Below are 18,578 nucleotides of genomic sequence, written 5' to 3' on the forward strand. Positions count from 1 at the left end.
ATCAAAAAAGGTAGGAAAAAACATTTTCTTTTAAGATCTGTTTACTAAGAGGTTCTTTAGGAGACCAAAAATAGTTCTTCTATGGTGTCGCTTCAAAACACCCTTTTTGGAGCCTTCATTTTTAAGATTATTGCTAAATATCTTTCCAGAAAAGATGCATGAGAGCAAATATTGCACAAACATGTCTTAAACATGTTCAGAAATTATATAAATGAGGAAACAAACGCTGAACATTTTTTAGCCAAAACGTAGGCATTCAGTTTTCAGTGTTAAGGCAAATGTAAATGTTGCAGTGTATAAAAGCTGTAGCAGGCTATTATTAACAATAAATGTTTTGTAAAAACAAAGAAGATACCAGCAGCTTTCAGCCTGTCACCACCATGCAAACTTTTTTTCATGCACTTGACAAAGCATTACGCTTGTGTCTTGCATCTTTTGCAGCTTCTTGAGCATGAAACAGCATTCTAAAAATGCAATTTTTAAGTTAAAAGTCGTTTAGTTTGTTTCTCATAACCTTGCGTTTTCCCCATTCCACTGTTGTGTGTCTTGTTTTTTGTCACAAACGCATTCTGTGATCAACCGTTTTGGACTGGCTGTATGTTCTAGGTCAGGGGTCTTTAACGCGTCGCTCACGAGCTACCGGTGGCTTGTGGACTGATTCAATCCGAGTGAGATAATATAGGCCCCCTTCAATTTATTTATTTATTTATTTTTTGACATATCGGCAGTGAGGTTATTTTAATTATCCCTTTTAGTATTTTAATTATCATTAAACTCGTATTTGATCTTCGCAATTTGAAAAACCCATGGTTGGAGTTAAGTAATGTTAGTAAGAGTCCTACGCAGGCACATCAAGGAGATTAGGTTATGTTTTGTGTGAAAATATGATGGAAGGCAGACTGCTGAGAGAAATCATATAAAGAATGTATGATTAAATGAATTGTATGAATGCATAAGGAGGAACTGGCTGTTTTAAAAAAAAAAAAATCCGATGGCATCTTCTTTTCATCTTCCTGCCCTGTAATGTGTAATAAAGCTGTGCTAATAAATGCAGCACTGCTTTGTGTTCAGCCGTTACCAGGGAAGCAGCTCTATTTCTGATGTTCCATAAGCGCCACCTGCTGTCAAACAGTGGAGTTACACTTTCATATTGTATTAAGTGTTGAGATTTTTAGAATGCATATTAGCTTAGGTGAAACTGTTTATGAAGCAGATTAAATATAAATTATCATCCTGACCCATTCTTTTAAATACAAAAATAATTTAAATGCTGAAATGTGAGATTTGTCATTTTATAAAAGTGTTTTTTTTTTTTTTTTTTTTTTGAACATGTTGTAGATAACATGTTATGAATATTTTTGAGAGTTTAAAATCCAGCCATTGTTTTTCATGTTTCTATTTCAATGTTTATAAAAACATAAAGTGCACGGTGCTGCTACTTTTTGTTGATTTTTGGCACAAAACTGATGAAAAATAATTTCAGTATGTGTTCAGAACATTTTAACATGTATTATACCATGTAATACCATGCATAATAGTTTGTATTTAAACATTATTTAAGAGATTTAATTATTTTGTAACATGGGTATCTCTTGTGCATTTTCATTTTTAAAAAGTAGCTCTCGAATGAAAAAAGGTTGGAGACCTCTTTCTAGGTTATGCACCTTCATAGAGCACCTCACATCTCTTGCAGTTAGATCATTTTTCTTCCTAACTGTTATCATTGGCGTATTGTCAGTATGTCTAACTGAAATGTTTGCTTTTATTCAAAACCAAAATTATTCTCTGATTTAATAAAATATATATATATTATGGCAAGACATGGCATGTTTTTATTATCCTGTTTCCTCTTAATCCAGTGTTTAGAGAGTTTTCCAATGATCTTCTCTGTTATTCTAGACTCCTGCAGAACAGGCCAAAGCTCGACTCCAGCTGGTGCTTCAGGCTGCAGGTATGACTGTTTTCATTTAAGGCTACCATTATTCTCCATTCTCTGATCACCAGTGCAAAACTTAACTGTTTGTTGTGCTCACTCATGTTTTGGATGCTCAGTATACATCTGAGTGCACTGAGATGGTTACCGTATCCTACAATGCAATGTGGTTGACCTGAACTCAATCTGAAAAAAAAGTTTCAAGGCCCTGGAAAGATTTTGAAATGAAACATACATAGATACAGGTCCTTGAAAGTGCTTAAATTTATTTTGTGCAAGAAGTTTTCTGGAAAAAATTCCATATTATTCTCTCTGGTCTGCTAATGTGTTATTTCGCCGACATTTCGTGGCCTATGCATACTAGCTGCGTGAATGTACTTGTTAAGTTAACTGTTTCTCATGTGATGTACTTTGTGTTTGACACATGAAAACTGTAACAATGTATCTTGCAAGGTAACATGATGTAACCTTGCTCTCACTTGAAATGTGTCCCCACATAAAGTCCTTGAATTTGAGAGTACTGGACTTGGAAAGTCCTTGAAAGGTCCTTGAATTTGAAGTTAACCAAGGTGGGGGAACCCTGTGAACTTCCATTTCTCATGTCATGAATGAACCCGGAAATTACATATTTTGAACACAATTTTCTTGACTAATTATTTGATTTAACCGCTGTGATTGGAGACATGAGAACTAGATGATGATTGCTGGGTTTAACACAACCTACAATTTGAAACATTAACTGTTCTGCTTCACATACTACATTTAGACTAGTGAAGGGTGTCAGCATGTGTGAGGCCTGATGAACTCATTTATATAAATGTGACAATAACAGAAGAACAGACTCAGCCCTTTATTTATTTGAATGAAATCTATGGTTTCATTAACAATTTAGCTGCCGTGGTTCTCATTCAGAGGATATGAGCACATTTCCAAGAGGGTCTCAAGATTTCAGTTGAAATAAGATGAAGTTCAGCTGAAATAAGATGAAAATAAAGATAAAAGCTGACATTATATTTCTTATTTTCATTTTTAATTTGTTCTGTTTTTTGCAAAACCTGAATAAAAAAAGGAATTTTAGAAATGTGATTTCTACACTTGCAAATTCCAATTATTAATGGAAATTAATACGATCTTATGAAATCATGGACATTTCTGTGTTGAATATACTTTTTTCTAGTTATTTGAAGTGTGTGTTATATATTAGTCATTTAATATTTTACTAAAATATAATTATGTATCTTATCATGTAAAACACTGCTGCAAAATTGGCATTTTTGAGTAAAAAATGCATTTAATTCTAGGGATGTTCCGGCCCGAGCCTGTCGTTTTTCCCCTCCTCACAAAACAGCTTATGCTTCTGTTTCAGCTATTAAAATAGTTCAGTTTTGCATGTAATGGCAAAGTGATTATATTTCGTTTCGTTTCGTTAATCTAGAAAAATGTTTAGAACATTTTTTTTTGTTCGCTAAATATACATTTTTGTTTTTTTAAAGTAACGAACAGCGGCCAGTGGAAGACTATTCATAGTCAATTTTCCTTCTCAAATTTTTGCCTAAAATAAAATATGTAGATATAAAACAGTTCAAGTATAAAACAGTGTTAGTTTAAACGATAAACCTAGATAAATGTGCGCTATAGGTGCATTTCCAGTCGTTTTTGCGGAGAGCGGAAGCTGAAGCGCACTTTGCAGGACATGGAGGCGCCAGCGCGACTGCATTTCTTTCAGTGGAAACGATTTAATATTATCATAATTTTTGCTCACAAAGGTAAGAGTAATACATCATTCGGAACTGTAAAGGGTCTACTTTTATTTGTGTGCACTCACAATATCAACAAATTGTTATAAACAGTGCTTTTATAAAGTAAAGAAAAGAAACATGATGCGCTTTCTGCCGTCTCGTTCTTAAACAGGAGCACTTCACAAAAATGAACCAAAACTCAGCAAATACTTGCCTCACAGACATGATATATATATATTATAGAAAGCTTTAAATTATTACTTAACAAAATAAAACAAAAACAAAAAAAAACCTTTTCATTATATAATTCGTAAAGATGCATTTCTCCCTAAAGGCGCATCCAAAGAGGAGTTTGCGAGTCAGGATCTTTGCGACACTGACTCAGAATACACTAGTTTTCCGTTGTTTATCATGGACATAGTCTCTGAACTTTTGTTATTAACATTTTTTATATTCTTCATACAGTTATATTGTAAAACTAAAATACCTTTTCAGTTTACCGTGTTAGGTTTGTGGCTGCATTTGAAGTTATTTTTCAAAAGTTGAAGTTCCTTTTTCAAAAACAAATAATATTACTGTCAAATGTAAGTCAGATTATAAAAATACATTCAAAGGCCCTGTTCACTGTATGTATTTGTTCATGTTTTAATAAGGGATAAGTCTAAATCACACCATAAAATAATTCTATCAGTTCATACAGGGCTAGTAGTATCTACAGCTGTATACACACCCAGGTATCGGATCAGTACGCTGTATCGGCCGATACTCTGAGCCCAGGTATCGGAATCAGTATCGGGAAGGGAAAAAGTGTACATCTCTATTTAATTCATTGCTTACGAAGAGTGTAAAAAAACCGACATTTTTGAAATTCTGGAGTTACGTAATACTCCTAGTTTAAGTAAAAAGTTTGATAACCATCAATGTCATTATGACAGAAGTATCTATCGGTGCAGGGCCTTTGAATGCTGTCATGCACTTGGACTCAACATGTGGCATAAAGCACTGAAATGTGTAAAACATGCTCTCATTGATATAATCCAGTTTGTTTGCCATTTTATGTCAACCGTTGTTCCTGGTCGGAGGCTTCCGTAAATATTTAGTTTATACGCAGGGTTACATTTCAACTTCATTTAATGGTGCAGCGCTTGAAAATGTGGTAATGTACAAACTCTTACTTAGTGCTCATTTACCTGACAACTGGGATAAAGTGTGTCGCACTGCGGCTACAACTGATCCCAGATCTGCTCAAGTGTGAAAGAGACATACAAACAGAAAAACACACACAATCACAATACAGTAGTGCGGTTTCATAGTGTGTGTGAAGAAGCCATACACACCGAAGTCTTAAAGACACAGCAGCACATAAATATACGTACTATGATCAAAGAAATGCTGAGCTGTTTCAGCAGTGTATACGTGTGATTTCCAGTGCAGATCTCTCTACATGTCAGAGTTGTGTTTCATCGTTTGAGCTCTGAATGCTCCCTTTGTGAGCTTTGATTATGCAGCAGATGTGACAGTCTGCTATTACTTTTTAAAGTGCGATCCTGTGTGTGTGTGTGTGTGCTGTGACCCAGCTGTCAGTCGTACAGGAAACATATTAAAGGGACCGCATGCCATACATCATCTAGCAACCACTCACCCATCAGTCCTGACACACACACACACACTGCTGCTAGTAGGAATAGACGACAGAAAGCACATGACAAAAACCAGGAAATTTGAAGTCAAACATGAGAACACAGGGTCCAACATTTCTAAGCAGAGGGCATGTGACAGCAGCAGAAACACACATGAAAGAGCAGAGAGCATGAGAAACACACTAGTTCACTCCTGAATGTGTGTGCTTGTTCAGTTTCTGTCATTTGAGCACATGTGAGTCAATGTTGTAGTTAGTCCTCTCTCATTAATGATATTGCACAACACAGGAGAGGTCATATTTGGGATATGACATCTGCTGTGTTATGCAATATTAAGAAAAAAAAGACACAAACTGAATTGTCGGAAACACGCATCAGAATTGTTTTTTTTTTTTTTTTTTTTTGAGTGAAATACACATTTATGGTGATGCAGGTTTTTTAGCGCAATAAATCAAGATTGAGTGATGAAATTGAGTTAAATGTTTTACTCATTCAACATTATTTAATAAAAATGCAGATGGTGTTACTGTCTGACATTTGCATCTGTACTTAAAAGGTCTGCTCTCAAGATCTCGGAAATGTTGAGTAGTATACATTTTCAGTCAGAAGTTTACTAATTAATTATTAATATTTTGCATATTCAAATTTAGAGTGATCATAAAGATGTATTAATGTATTTATTTACTCACTGTTGCCCTAAAAATGCTATTTTACTTAATGTATGTTTACATAAAGTCCACAACACAATAGCTGAATGTACAAAAAAAAACAAGTTTAATTGGATGTTTTAATTGAGATGCATTTGATTCAGTTGATTGTTTTACTTTCTTAATAATGTTAATTTTCATTATTGCAATAATTATATGAATTAAAATAGTTTTAAATGCTTGATCTACAAACCTGTTTGTTGTTACCTTGATATATAAACAGTTACAGATCTGTTAATATTATAATTTATAGGTGGCCTTTGAATATTGTGTTGGACTGTACTATAATGTTATTAATAATTATTAACAGACGTTTGTGTAGATGTAGGTAAATTAATTAACCATAAATTCATTTTGTGATTCAAAAAGCTTCAATGATGTTCTTCAAAAAATAAATAAATAAAATTAAATAAACATTAATAATATCAATATGAAAGAAGTCGTCTTCCAGAATAAACTAATCCTGATAATTTACTCACCCCATGTCATCCAAGATGTTCATGTATTTATTTGTCGTAAAGAAATAATGGTATTTGAGGAAAACATTCTAGGATTTTTCTGTGGACTTCAATGGGAACCAATTGGTTGAAGGTCCAAATTGCAGTCATAATGCAGCTTCAAAGGGCTCTAAATGATCCCAGCAAAAGAATGAGGGTAATATGTAGTGAAATGATCAGTCATTTTCTAAAAAAATATTTACATATCTTTTAACCACAGATGCTCATCTCGCACTAGCTCTGCGATGCTCATGTACATCTTCATGCATTACATAATCACGATGGAAAAATTATGTGTGGTTAGTCCCATGTCTGTCTACTTAATTTCAAAAAGGTAGTGTAGGGAGAAAAACTCCATCTCATTTTGTCCTCCAACTTCAAATTGTACCTTTTTTTGTAAAGGGTTTTTGACTTTCTTTGCACGTTCGCTGTGTAAATACTGGGTCTGCACTTCCACCGATGTCACACGTGACCTTTCCAATGTAACGCATGAAGTCGAACTAGTGCGAGATTAGAATTTGTGGCTAAAAAGTATATATATATATATATATATATATATATATATATATTTTTTTTTTTTTTTTTTTTTTAGAAAATGACCAATCGTTTTGCTAGATAAGACCCTTGTTCCTCGGCTAAGATCATGTAGAGCATTGAAAGTGCAATGTGGACCTTCAACCCACTGATTCACATTGAAGTCCACTATATGGAACTAGGGATGCTCATTTTAACTGGTTAACCCTTAACCAACAGAAAGAATTTTGACCGATTAATACAATCAGTTAAACGGTTAAAAGTCTTTTTTTTTTTAGTAATTTATCCAAAATATTTTAAAACGTTTGCTCGATGGTTAAAATAAAATAAAACTGCACGAGAGAAAAAAGATAAATCGCGTAGCTCTATAACGTTAAGTCACATTTTATTAGGCCTATTACATTTAGAAATAGACCTGATGCTGACGCGAAATGTTTACAAACACTATAAACATAGGATAGGCTATTTAGTTCCCCTGACTCAACAAAAATCCCTTCAATTTAACAGTATTCAGAAAAGAACAAGATTGAAAATATAAGAAGCTAAACAAGCTAAAACGAATTCATGTAGGCTAAAGCAAAACTGAAACTTGGGTCTCTCATACGACACAAATTCAAATGTTTCCGTATTCGAGATGTATTTGAATGCCAAAATACAGCAGTATGTTGATAACGATTAAGCAGTGTGATTTTATTATTTTTTGTTTTTATTTTTTATAATTTTTTTTCTCATATATTTAGCTGACTGTATTTTATTATGATAATAGAAAGGCTGCATTGGCGAGTTAGCAATGCTTAACTGTGTGTGGACGTAATCGGTCGGCGTAATCACTTTTTCCCATCTAACAGTGGAAACGACTCCTAGTCATACAGATAATCGAATGTGGTATTAGTGAATGAATGAAACGGATTTGTCCGTGGTTCACTCCATCTCGAATCGCGCTCACGGAAAGCGCTTGAGAAACAACTGTCTCTTCCGTGCCTGTTGGTTAGGAAAAATAACCAAAATGAACATCGCTATGTGGAACGTTTTCCTCAAAAACCTTTATTTCTTTGCAACTGAAGAAAGAAAGACATGAACGTCTTGGATGACAAGGGGATGAGTAAATTATCAGGATTTTTTTTATTCTTGAAGTGAACTTCTGTGGTGAAACTGTGGTGCCTTTGGACATTTGCTGAGGCCCTCTAGTGGACCCCGTCCTCCTGAAGACTAACAGAAACACACCTGCTCAGAAACACACTCCCATTCCTCAACACAGACTGTGTTTTACCTAGTGTTCACTCTTATATTCACTAAATTGCAGACTTTTCTGGAGTTGGTTTGCACTTCCAGATGTGATTCTCAATGTTGTCAGTGTTTCTTTATTGAAATGTTCTTGTGTGTGTGTAACACAGATTGTTTGATCAGGTTGATGGGTGTGTGACTGACTCTTCAGAAGCTGTTGTCCTGTAATGTTCTGCTGTGTTTGTAGGCATAGACCTGTCTGTTCGTTCCTCTTCTGGCGTAATGTTGTAAAACGAAGCGTAACGGCGTATGTAGTTGAGCGGTGCTAAACCAGCGAGCGGAGCGCTGACCTCCACCCCCATCTCTCGCGCTCAGTGTCTGTGATAGAGCAGATGTTGGTGGTTTTGGAATGGTAATGTCGTCTGACGGAGAGCCCTGCCATGCTTTAAGCCCTCTGTTCCTCTGTAGCCCCGCCAATCGCTTCTTTCCAGCTTTCTCTCTCTATTCCCTCGCTTTCCTTTTTCAGCGAGGTCTCCTGAGATCTCTAAATCCTGCCCCGGCGCTCTAAGCTGCCCCCCTCCTCCTGTGTGTGTGTGTGTGTGTGTGTGTGTGTGTGTGTGTGTGTGTGTTGATGGACTCTGCGAGTGTGTGTGAAACAGATCATCCCAGCGTAAGCTGCTCACACTCAATAGTGGAGGGGCCCCGGCAGACCTGTAATGAGGTCCCTTCTCTCAGTCTTTCCCTCGGCCTCCAGGGGCCCTGACCCCCCGCGGGCCGCCCTCTTATTGTGGCCCTGCGTTTAAGACTCGCTCCACCTAAAAACCACACTCACCCGCTAATGTGTGTACAAACACTCTGTGGCTTAATAACTGCCTGTTCATTTTGCCAAAGAGGATCATGTTGATAGATAGACAGACACAAGCTGCTTGTTGAGTCCTGTGTGGATGTTTTCAGGTTTTTATTTTATTTTATTTTTGCCATTTTAGGTGTGTTTTGTAATTGACAGCTCCATAAAAACATATATGCATTACTGGTCAAAACCAGCATTCCTTATTGTTATTAATGTTGACAACAGCTTTTACTGCTTAATATTTTTTTTTTTGTGGGAACTGTTTGGGATAAGTATTTTAATCAACAAGGATGCATTAAATTGATGAAACGTGGTAGTAAAGGCTAAATTACTAATTTATAATTGTGCAGCTGATTCTTTGCTGTTCTTTTAAGCTTTTTATGTATTAAACAGACCTTCAAAAAAATCAATTTTCATAACAATATTAAGCAGCAAAAACTGTTTTCAACATCAATGATGGTATAAACCATTGTTTATAATTGAGCACCAATAATAATTGATAAAAATAGAGCAGCAAATTATCATATTAGAATGATTTCTGAAGGGTCATGTGACACTAAAAAAATCAGCTTTCACACAAATAAATTATATTTCAATTAATTATATTATATTATATTATAATTATAATCATTTTAATTTAATTTGTATTTTGTTGTGTTTTTTTTTCTGTCATTTTATTTTTTTTTTTTTTTTTTTTTTTTTTAAATAAACATGCATAATGAAAAACATATATGTGACCCTGGACCACAAAACCAGTCATAAGTGTCAATTTTTTGACACTTGTTAGGATAGGACAATGTTTAGCCGAGGGTACAAAAAATCTAAATATTGAGAAAATCATCTTTAAAGTTGTCCAAATGAAGTTCTTAGCAATGCATATTACTAATCAGAAGTTAAGTTTTAATGTATTTACAGTAGGAAATTTACAAAATACCTTCATGGAACATGATCTTTTCTTTTTATCCTAATGATTTTTGACATAAAAGAAAAAAATATCATTTTGACACATACAATGTATTTTTGGCTATTGCTACAAATATACCAATGCTACTTATGGCACATATTGTTGTTTTAGTTTTAATTTTACTTTTAAAAAAGTTAATGCCAAAAACCTTGAACCAAGTAAATGCAGCCTTGATGAACAAAAAAAGTTATATTCAAAACATTTGACCTGTTGTGTATATTGATGTGTGTGTCTTATATCAGAAGTCGAGAGGGGGCGGGGAGACCAATTTTATGCTCTTAATCTGTAATCAAATTTGAGCTCTGTTTCTGACACATCTGCCATGTCCTCCGACATTAAAGTACTGCAAGGTCAAAGTGCATCAAAACTTAAGCAGCGTCCTCCATTGGTGTTCTTCACAAACTCCTTTAAATAAACGTGTTCAGTCACAGCTAATTAGAGACTGTCACGCTTGTTTGGTTCCTCCTTTGCTGAGTTTGGGAGTGTTGTACTGCAGCCCCTGCCTAGAGAGAGAGAGAGAGAGAGAGAGCGTCAGCACTGAAAGCTTGGCAGTGGGCAGCTTATACAAAATGCAAGCTGACTGATTTCTGCCGTAAAAAAGCAGCATTAACTGCCCAGACTGCTGCAACAGATGTGAGGCCAGCAGACCACATACATAGAGGGTGTCACATTTCCCGTCCCTCACTCTCTCACTCACACACACACACACACACACACAAACTCACTCGCTCGTACCTGAACTGGAACTAATAGGCTAACATGGAAAGCCCGGGTCAGAGTCTGTCTTTGTGCGAGCGGAGAGAGAGGAGAGAGTGATGAAAGACATGTTCTTCCTCTGCTTGAGATATTTCATTACCGCACAGCTTCATTCCAGCAGCACTCCAGTGAAATGCTGTTTGTCTCATTATCTGCTTTATTTCACATTGTCTTTCTCAGTGGCCACCCACTCAATCTCAGGAGAACATGTGGGGTGGAATTGTTCTCCGGCACGCAAAAACAATATGTGTATCCCTACGTGAAAATCGCTAGCGCTCTTTTAGGAGCCTGTCGCCGCTTTTATTTCCTCTGAGGTGCTTTTGGGAAATATGAAGTGGAGAAACGGCTCGTTTGTTAAATGAGTGACACTGACGTTCGGTGCTGACATAACACCAGTATGCTGAGTAAACCTTCCCTGGGCAAGAAAGGATGCGGGTCAGTAAAACAACAGCTAACTCTGTAGTTATTGTTCAGAAGGTTTGTTTGCCATTACCTCACGCTTCACACTCTGAAGAGTCTTCCGTTCACCCAAAATACAGGACTACGCTTGTAACACGTGTCAGAGTCACTTAGCTCTCATAATGAGGCGGGCTGACAGATTTCCAGACGCAGGCCACGAAAAATAAACCACACGAGTGAAGTTATAGTACTCTAATGTATACTGATTTATATACAAGCTTTAATTTGTGGGATGGAGGGTTTATGAAATGACAGTTCATGGTGTTTTCCGCAAGTTTACTTTATGTATATGTGTGTATATATATATATATATATATATACATTGAAATCTAGTTGATTGCTGTGAAGCAAAGCTAGATTTTCAGCATCATTACTCCAGTCTTCGGTGTCTTTGATGATCTTTCAGAAATCATTCTAATATGCTACTTTATTATCAATGTTGGAAACAGTTGTGGTGGTTCCAATAGTGTTTTTTGGAACCTCAGATTTTTTTATTTTTTTCCCCCCAAAATCCTTTGATGAATAAAAAGTTAAAAAAGAGCAGCATTTATCTAAAATAGAAAGCCTTTTTTTGTTTAAAAGTGTGGGGTCAGTACATCTTTTTTTTTTTTTTTTTTAAGAAATTAATACTTTTATTTAGCAAGGATGTGTTACATTGCTTAAAAGTGATTAGTAAAGACTGTTTAGAAAAGAGTGTTAGAAAAGATTTTGAATAAATGCTGTTCTTTTAACTTTTATTCATCAAAGAATCCTGAAAAAAGTATCACAGGTTCCAAAAAATGTATATTTGGCAGCAAATTTTTTTTTTTTTTTTCCAACTGTTTCCAACATTGTTAATTCTATTAATAAATCAGCATATCAGAATGATTTATGAAGGAACATGTGACTCTGAAGACTGGAGTAATGTTGCTGAAAATTCAGAATGGCATCACAGAAATAAATTATATTTGAAAATATATAAAAATAGAAACCTATGTATCTGTATTTTTGATCAAATAATTGCAAAATAATTTATTTTATGTTATTTATTTTATTTTATTATTTTTCAGTTATTAGTTTGGTGGTAATTTCATGCTAAGGATGATAAAGTATGATCACTGAAGAGCTTATCTTATTTTTCTGTTAATTTTATAATTATTATATTTCTCCAAGTTCCCTCTTTCATTTACAGGATAGATGTGACCTTGTGTTATTTAGGGGTTCCACTTTAACTCTTACATGCTGTAAAGGTATTTGGAGTTAAAGCGTGAGTTCTTCCTCCATTCAGGTGTGTGTAGAGCAGCGTTAAGTATTTAGATGATGCTGTGTGCGGGTTCGAGAGGAGAGCTGCTTCTTTTAACTGTTGGCAGATTTCAAACAGCATCTGTTGAGCTCTTGAAACAAAACCTTGTATGTTCAAATCCAAATGGAATCATTTCTTTCCTCCCTGCCCTCTCTCTCTCTCTCTCTCTCTCTCTCTCTCTCTCTCTGTCTCTTTCTCTCTCTCTCTTTCTCTCTCGTCTCTATATTTACAAATTACCATACCAGAAAAAAGGGAATATTTTAATCATGCTGTTTTCCATAATTTCTGCAACATATGGTATAAATGATTTTGATGCAAATGTATGCGCTAATTATTTGCAGACGAGTTTCAAACGGGCCTGCGACTGAAGTGGAATGAAAGAAAATTTGCAATCACCTTAAATTTTACTAACCATTTACTGTTAAGTAAACTTTGCAAAGTAATTTAATTAGCTTGGCCCGCCTGCTGGGGTTTGTAAGTTGCTGTGAGCTGCTGAAACGCACTCCTGCAGGAGGAATGTGCCATCTTGATTCCCACGACGGCATTTATGACTGTTCCTCTAATTATATGAGAGATGATAAACCCCTCGCTGGCGTGGATTTAAAACAGTTTGTGTATTATGGCTAATTTTATTGTCTCGAAAAATAAATGCAGGGCTTTCAACGCGACCCCCGTATTAACGTTCCTGTTAATTAAATTGAGGCCCAAGTTTTATACATGAAAATGTGGAAAGTCCTACGTACAGTAGGTATAATAGATGGGTGTTTTCTCTCAAGCCATTTGCTTTATCTGTCCCTTTAGTTGACATTTCTCAGTTGAGCAGTTAGTTCTGAACGTTTTCCGCCGTGTCTGGTGGTTTTAATGCAGAGGGACATCTCCAGCCATTAAGGAAATGTGTTTTTCATTAAGCGGCCACAGACAGTTCTGTCGTTCCGACATTAAGGCCGGTCGCGAATGATCAAAAAGCGGTAGTCGCGTCCTCCAAGACGGTTGTTGACAACTTCGCTGACAGCCCTAACTAGCTCACCCACTGATTCCAGCGTAAAACAGGACAGGAGGCGAAAAACAGCTCGGCCTCGGCCAGGGTCTCGTGTACGCATTATCTCATCCGGCGTTTAGTAAACGTTTTAAAAGACGCTTTCACGCCCACGCCATTATTTACAGCAAGATTGAAGGGGAGAGTTTAAATTGAAGTAATAAAAACCTCTTTGTTTTAGTTTTTATTGGCTCATTCATCATGGCTTTATTTAATACGAGAAAATGATTGTGCCATCCGCGGCTGCCACTAATGGCTGTATACTCTTGTATTTTCTTTGTTGATCGCAATGAATGAAATTAGGATAAACAACCTTCCTCGTCGTGTATAATCAAGGCCTGATTAATGGATGTGCCGTTTCAGCGCTGCTCCTTATTCCAGAACACCTGATATCTTTCCCATAAACAAGTGCTGTTTGTCTAAATGGAGAGACGAAATGACGCATTTGATGAGTTTCTGATTGACCCTGTCCCACAGGCGGCCCATTCTTCTCTGTCTCTTAGCGAGCGCTTTTCGGTGACTAATGCTCTGTCAGAAAAGAGGCACGAGGATTTATTAGACATGCTGATTAATGAGAAAGCCGCCCCACCCCTTCAACTCGGCTGCCCCGAACAACATTTTCATAACGACGGGAGCCGTCCGGAGAGAGCGGACGGGACGCGCACGCGAGGCGTTACGGAGTCGCCCGTCTCCGTTAACGTCGATGAATTTTGGCTCTTCGGAACAGATGGCATAGATACGTTTCTGTCTTTTCTGACTGGCACGCTTTTTTTTTTTTCCCAGTCCGCGTTTCTCCCTCTCGTCTGTCGGGCTGCTTTTAAGACCCAGCCTCCCGTATTTAAAGGGTGGGGTTGAAGAGAAATAAACATTTAATTAATTCTCAATTTTTTCTGTAGTTGCATATTTTTATCTAATTAGCCCAGCAGCAATCAGGGCCTCGGATAAGTATCCACCCGATTCCCTCGTTTAAGATAAATAAATAGCAGAAATTACACCAGAGCTCTTTCATCTCCTGCAGAAAACACACTGGGAGAATTAATGTTAGTGTCATTTTTTTCCCCTGCTTGTGTGTTTGCGTTCTTCAGGTATTCTCTCTCTCTGAACAGGAATGCCGTCTACGCTCCATCTGTATGGCACATGTGTTGTACTGTATGCCTCTAATGAGTGTGTTTGCTGAGTTTGCTGGAGACCCAGATAAAGATGTTTCTAAGCGTTTAGTATAGGGATGGACTGATGACGGTTTTTCACGGCCGATTCCCATTTCCAACTGATTGGCGTTTTTTTCTTTAAACAAGAGTCAAGAATGCATGAACAAAATGTTTATTTGCTCCATTACATTATATAACATATATATATATATATATATATATATATTATTTAATGAATTATCACTTTTCCCCCATAGGTGGTTGTCTGTTATTTGAGAACGGTTGGGTCTATTAGAAAGCTTTTGATAGTTTTTTGTTAGGAAAGTGCTCTGTATCAATTTTTGTGAAAACTAAATGAACCTTCTAGGACGAGGTTGAAAATGTAGCTTTTTTACAGTGTCAAATATATCATACGAACGGTTGACAGCAGTGGTTCTAAAGGTAACGTTGTTTAGAATGAGGAGACCTAACATATGATATGAATATGTGTGTGTGTGTGTGTGTGTGTGTGTGTGTGTGTGTGAAACATTGTGTAATATACGAGGCGTAAAACATGGTAGTGCCACCTTGTGGCAAATTTCTTTCAAATTTCCTACAGACCTGTAGGGCCAAGAGTCAGACAGGTCTACCAAGTTTTGTTCCAGTTAGCCTCCATTAACCTCGACCAACAGGTGCTCAAAATTGATTGGCAAAATTTTTCAAGATAAACCAATGCCCTCACAGACGTTGGTAGAACCTTGGAGAACAACACTGCATGCCAAATTTCAAGCCAATCAGACTAACGGGTATGTAGTTATAGCCATTTTCGTGTTTTATTTTGTCTGTTATAGCGCCATCAAGTGGTCAAAGATTGATTAATTTTTTAGGTAAAAGATTGAGCTGGTTCATAGCTGTTCAGAGTGTGGTGAAAATAGCTTATTTCATTCAAGAGTTGCAGTTGTTTTAGAAGTTTTTGTGTCCTTGCATTTTGTGAATGTTTTTGCGTCCTGTTCCGACAGACAATGGTACTTCAACTTGGTTTTGACAGCTTTTGCTAATTAGACTCCAGAGAACTTTTCTGCACTGGTTTGGTTCTGATTTGGAGAAAATCCTAGGAATAGTTTGCAAAAGTAGGTTTTGCTAAAAAATAAAAATGGCAGAATAATGTTCATGACAGAAATGAAATCGTAGATAGACTATTTTGTTTGTCTAGCCAAGGATTCCATTGATATAAGACTCTTGAGTCTATGACAAATGGCCTAGTAATTATAAGCGATTTCACGTTTTCGATCGCTGTAGTGCCCCCTATTGGCCAATTGGGGTGAGTGTCTGCCAGCGCCTCCCCAAATTGATCTCTGGCCCAACTTCAAGTCTCTAGGACATACGGTTTGGTCTGCACGATCAGTTTTTCAGCACCTTGTGCTTGAACCCTTAAAAAAAACATTTGAAGTTAGAGGCAACCACTGCATTTTAATCACAATCCAAACAAAGATGCTACATACATCCAGCATGATGATCTATAATTTTACTTTAGTGTTGTGAAATTATGCAAAAAAATGCAAGTTCTCTCTCTGACAGTAGGTGGCGCTTATGGAACAGCAATATAGCATGTTATGGTTACCGCTGTGCACAAAGCGGCACTGTGCTTATGATGCATTCAGGTCCTCCTGGGAAGTTTGTGTTGAAGAGTTGGCAGATAAGGTGTGTTTAATAAAATAGCTTGGTGCAAAATGCCGATGCACCTTTTCTACAAAAATATTCAACATGAATGTGCATCTGTGTTTTTGTTTTTTATAGTTTTATTTAATTTATGGAAGTGCTAGAAATTTAATCATATGTTCTGTTGCAATGGAATAATACTATTGCTTTTTATTTTATTGTGAATGGAAAAAAAAAATGAAATCATTTTTGACACACCTCCACCTCAGCGCTTAAGAGTTTCTCAGTCATAAATAAGACTTTGTGGTGACATTCATGTGCATTTAGCTTGTAGATGTGATCTTTCTGACTTGAGTTGAAAGCAACATTATGTTACGTTTCTTTAATAGTGTATTATACAGAGGTAAAATGAAAAAAAAAATGCCATCTAAACTTTGTTTGTTTGTTTATTTTTCTGAAGCTTGCTGTGCCTTTTATAGTATTTTCTTTGCTTTCCTCTTTGCATCCATCTTCATTAAGTTTGAGCTCTGGCCTTTGTTTACAGACTTTGTCAAATTTATACACAAATGACATTTTGGGAAAATATTGCAATACATTTTATGTGCAAGTCCGGAACAGAGATTAGCCAAAATGAAATCAAGGACTGGTTGTCCAGTGCATCTGTGCTAAATGCCTTTTTGACCGAAGGATGCGTGTCAAACATCAGAGCACCAGAACGTCACACAGAAACTTAGAAAAGTCACCGGGAGAATGTGCCAAATACTTAAAACCCATGCAACTGCAAATCCTCGAGGATCGAGTTAACATCTTGTTTGTAACATTGAAGTGTAATTCTTAATCTTGCCATTGGTTTTGCTGGAGTAATAGAGGAGTTAATGAGTGAGACTGGAACCCGATTCCTGTAGGCCTGATAGATCTCTTGTAATACTTCCAGCTTTTCCTCCATTCACTCAGGGATGAGCATCTTAACTATAAATATATAATCTCTCTCCGCACGCAGCCGTAATCCTCCTGGATTAGCGCCCGAGAGGAATTACCACTGGATTTCAGCGCCTTCCTTTTCTCTCGCACCTCGTCTGCTTGCCCTCGCCTTGTAAACATCAACTCTCTGCCCTGCCTGCCAATACTCAGCTTTGATAAAACTGTATTAGCCGCTTCCTTTGGCCGCCCAAAACGGATTGCTGAATAGAGAGAGAAGGCCATTATTGAATACGCGGAGGAGAAACTATTTATGATTGTGTAAGTAATCTGTAACCCGTCCCTGGCTCCCCTCATTTTCTCGTTTGCCTCGCTCTCCTTTGCCGTGCTTTATCTTCTATCCGCAGACATCTTTAGTGAGGGCTGCACCTGATTTTTTGGTGTAATCGCTTATTTTTTAAGATCCTCTGATAGCAGGAGATCATCTTTAGTCCTCCACCTCCATTGTGCTATTCCACCACCGCTGTGACACCCCGATTCTTCTGCTGGAGCGAGGACGAGTCTCTGCCAAACCAGAGTAATTCTCGAAATAAATCTGATCACAATACAGTGAATGGGAAGAAGGAAAATAACTTGTAGATTTGGGTCACTTAAACATGTAAAGCCAAACCATAATAATTCTGTATCTGATCAAAATTGTGTATCACTCATTTATTTCGCCAATTTAATTTTCTGAAAATCCTATTTTTTCAAACTAATCCGTTCGTCAGATCTTCGTCAAATTTGGCCCAGGTCAGAACTAGACTAAGCTGTCCAAACGTAATGAAAGTTATTTTGATCCATTTAATTGTTTAGCAGATACAATCTGACATATTTGTTGCATGTGGTTCATGATGACTACAGTAATATGCTTGTATCTTCTGTGCACAAGATCCAAAATTCACAAAACTTTATACATATGTAAGGATAAGACATGCAAAATTTAATCAGTTTCTAAAACTATTTGGGCCACAGGATAAGAAAATCCTTATAAGACAGTCTAATTGTTTACCATCAGTGTAAATAGCTGAATAACTAATGAATAAATGCACAGAACTTAATTCAAATAACCATGGTGAAACAGACAAAAAATAATTATTTTGCAAAGTTAGCATAGATTAGATTTAAAATTAGATTACTTTGGATAAATTTAGATCAATTTTAACATAATGTCTGTTTTTCCTAGTAGTATTAGTAGTAAACGTTTAGGGCTG

The 18,578-nt window shown here is 36.6% G+C and overlaps 1 protein-coding gene across 2 annotated transcripts in view; it reads left to right on the forward strand.

Annotated features, from left to right (window-relative positions):
* The window catches only part of rsrc1 (arginine/serine-rich coiled-coil 1), a 176,348-nt gene that overhangs the window by 94,800 nt on the left and 62,970 nt on the right, over positions 1–18,578 (forward strand). For both annotated transcript variants that reach the window (XM_051128713.1, XM_051128715.1), the window contains exon 6: positions 1,900–1,951. In XM_051128713.1, the coding sequence (XP_050984670.1) occupies positions 1,900–1,951 (52 nt within the window). The remainder of the gene's footprint in view (positions 1–1,899; positions 1,952–18,578) is intronic.

This window comes from Labeo rohita, chromosome 15 (assembly GCF_022985175.1).
Source record: "Labeo rohita strain BAU-BD-2019 chromosome 15, IGBB_LRoh.1.0, whole genome shotgun sequence".
Lineage (NCBI taxonomy): Eukaryota > Metazoa > Chordata > Actinopteri > Cypriniformes > Cyprinidae > Labeo > Labeo rohita.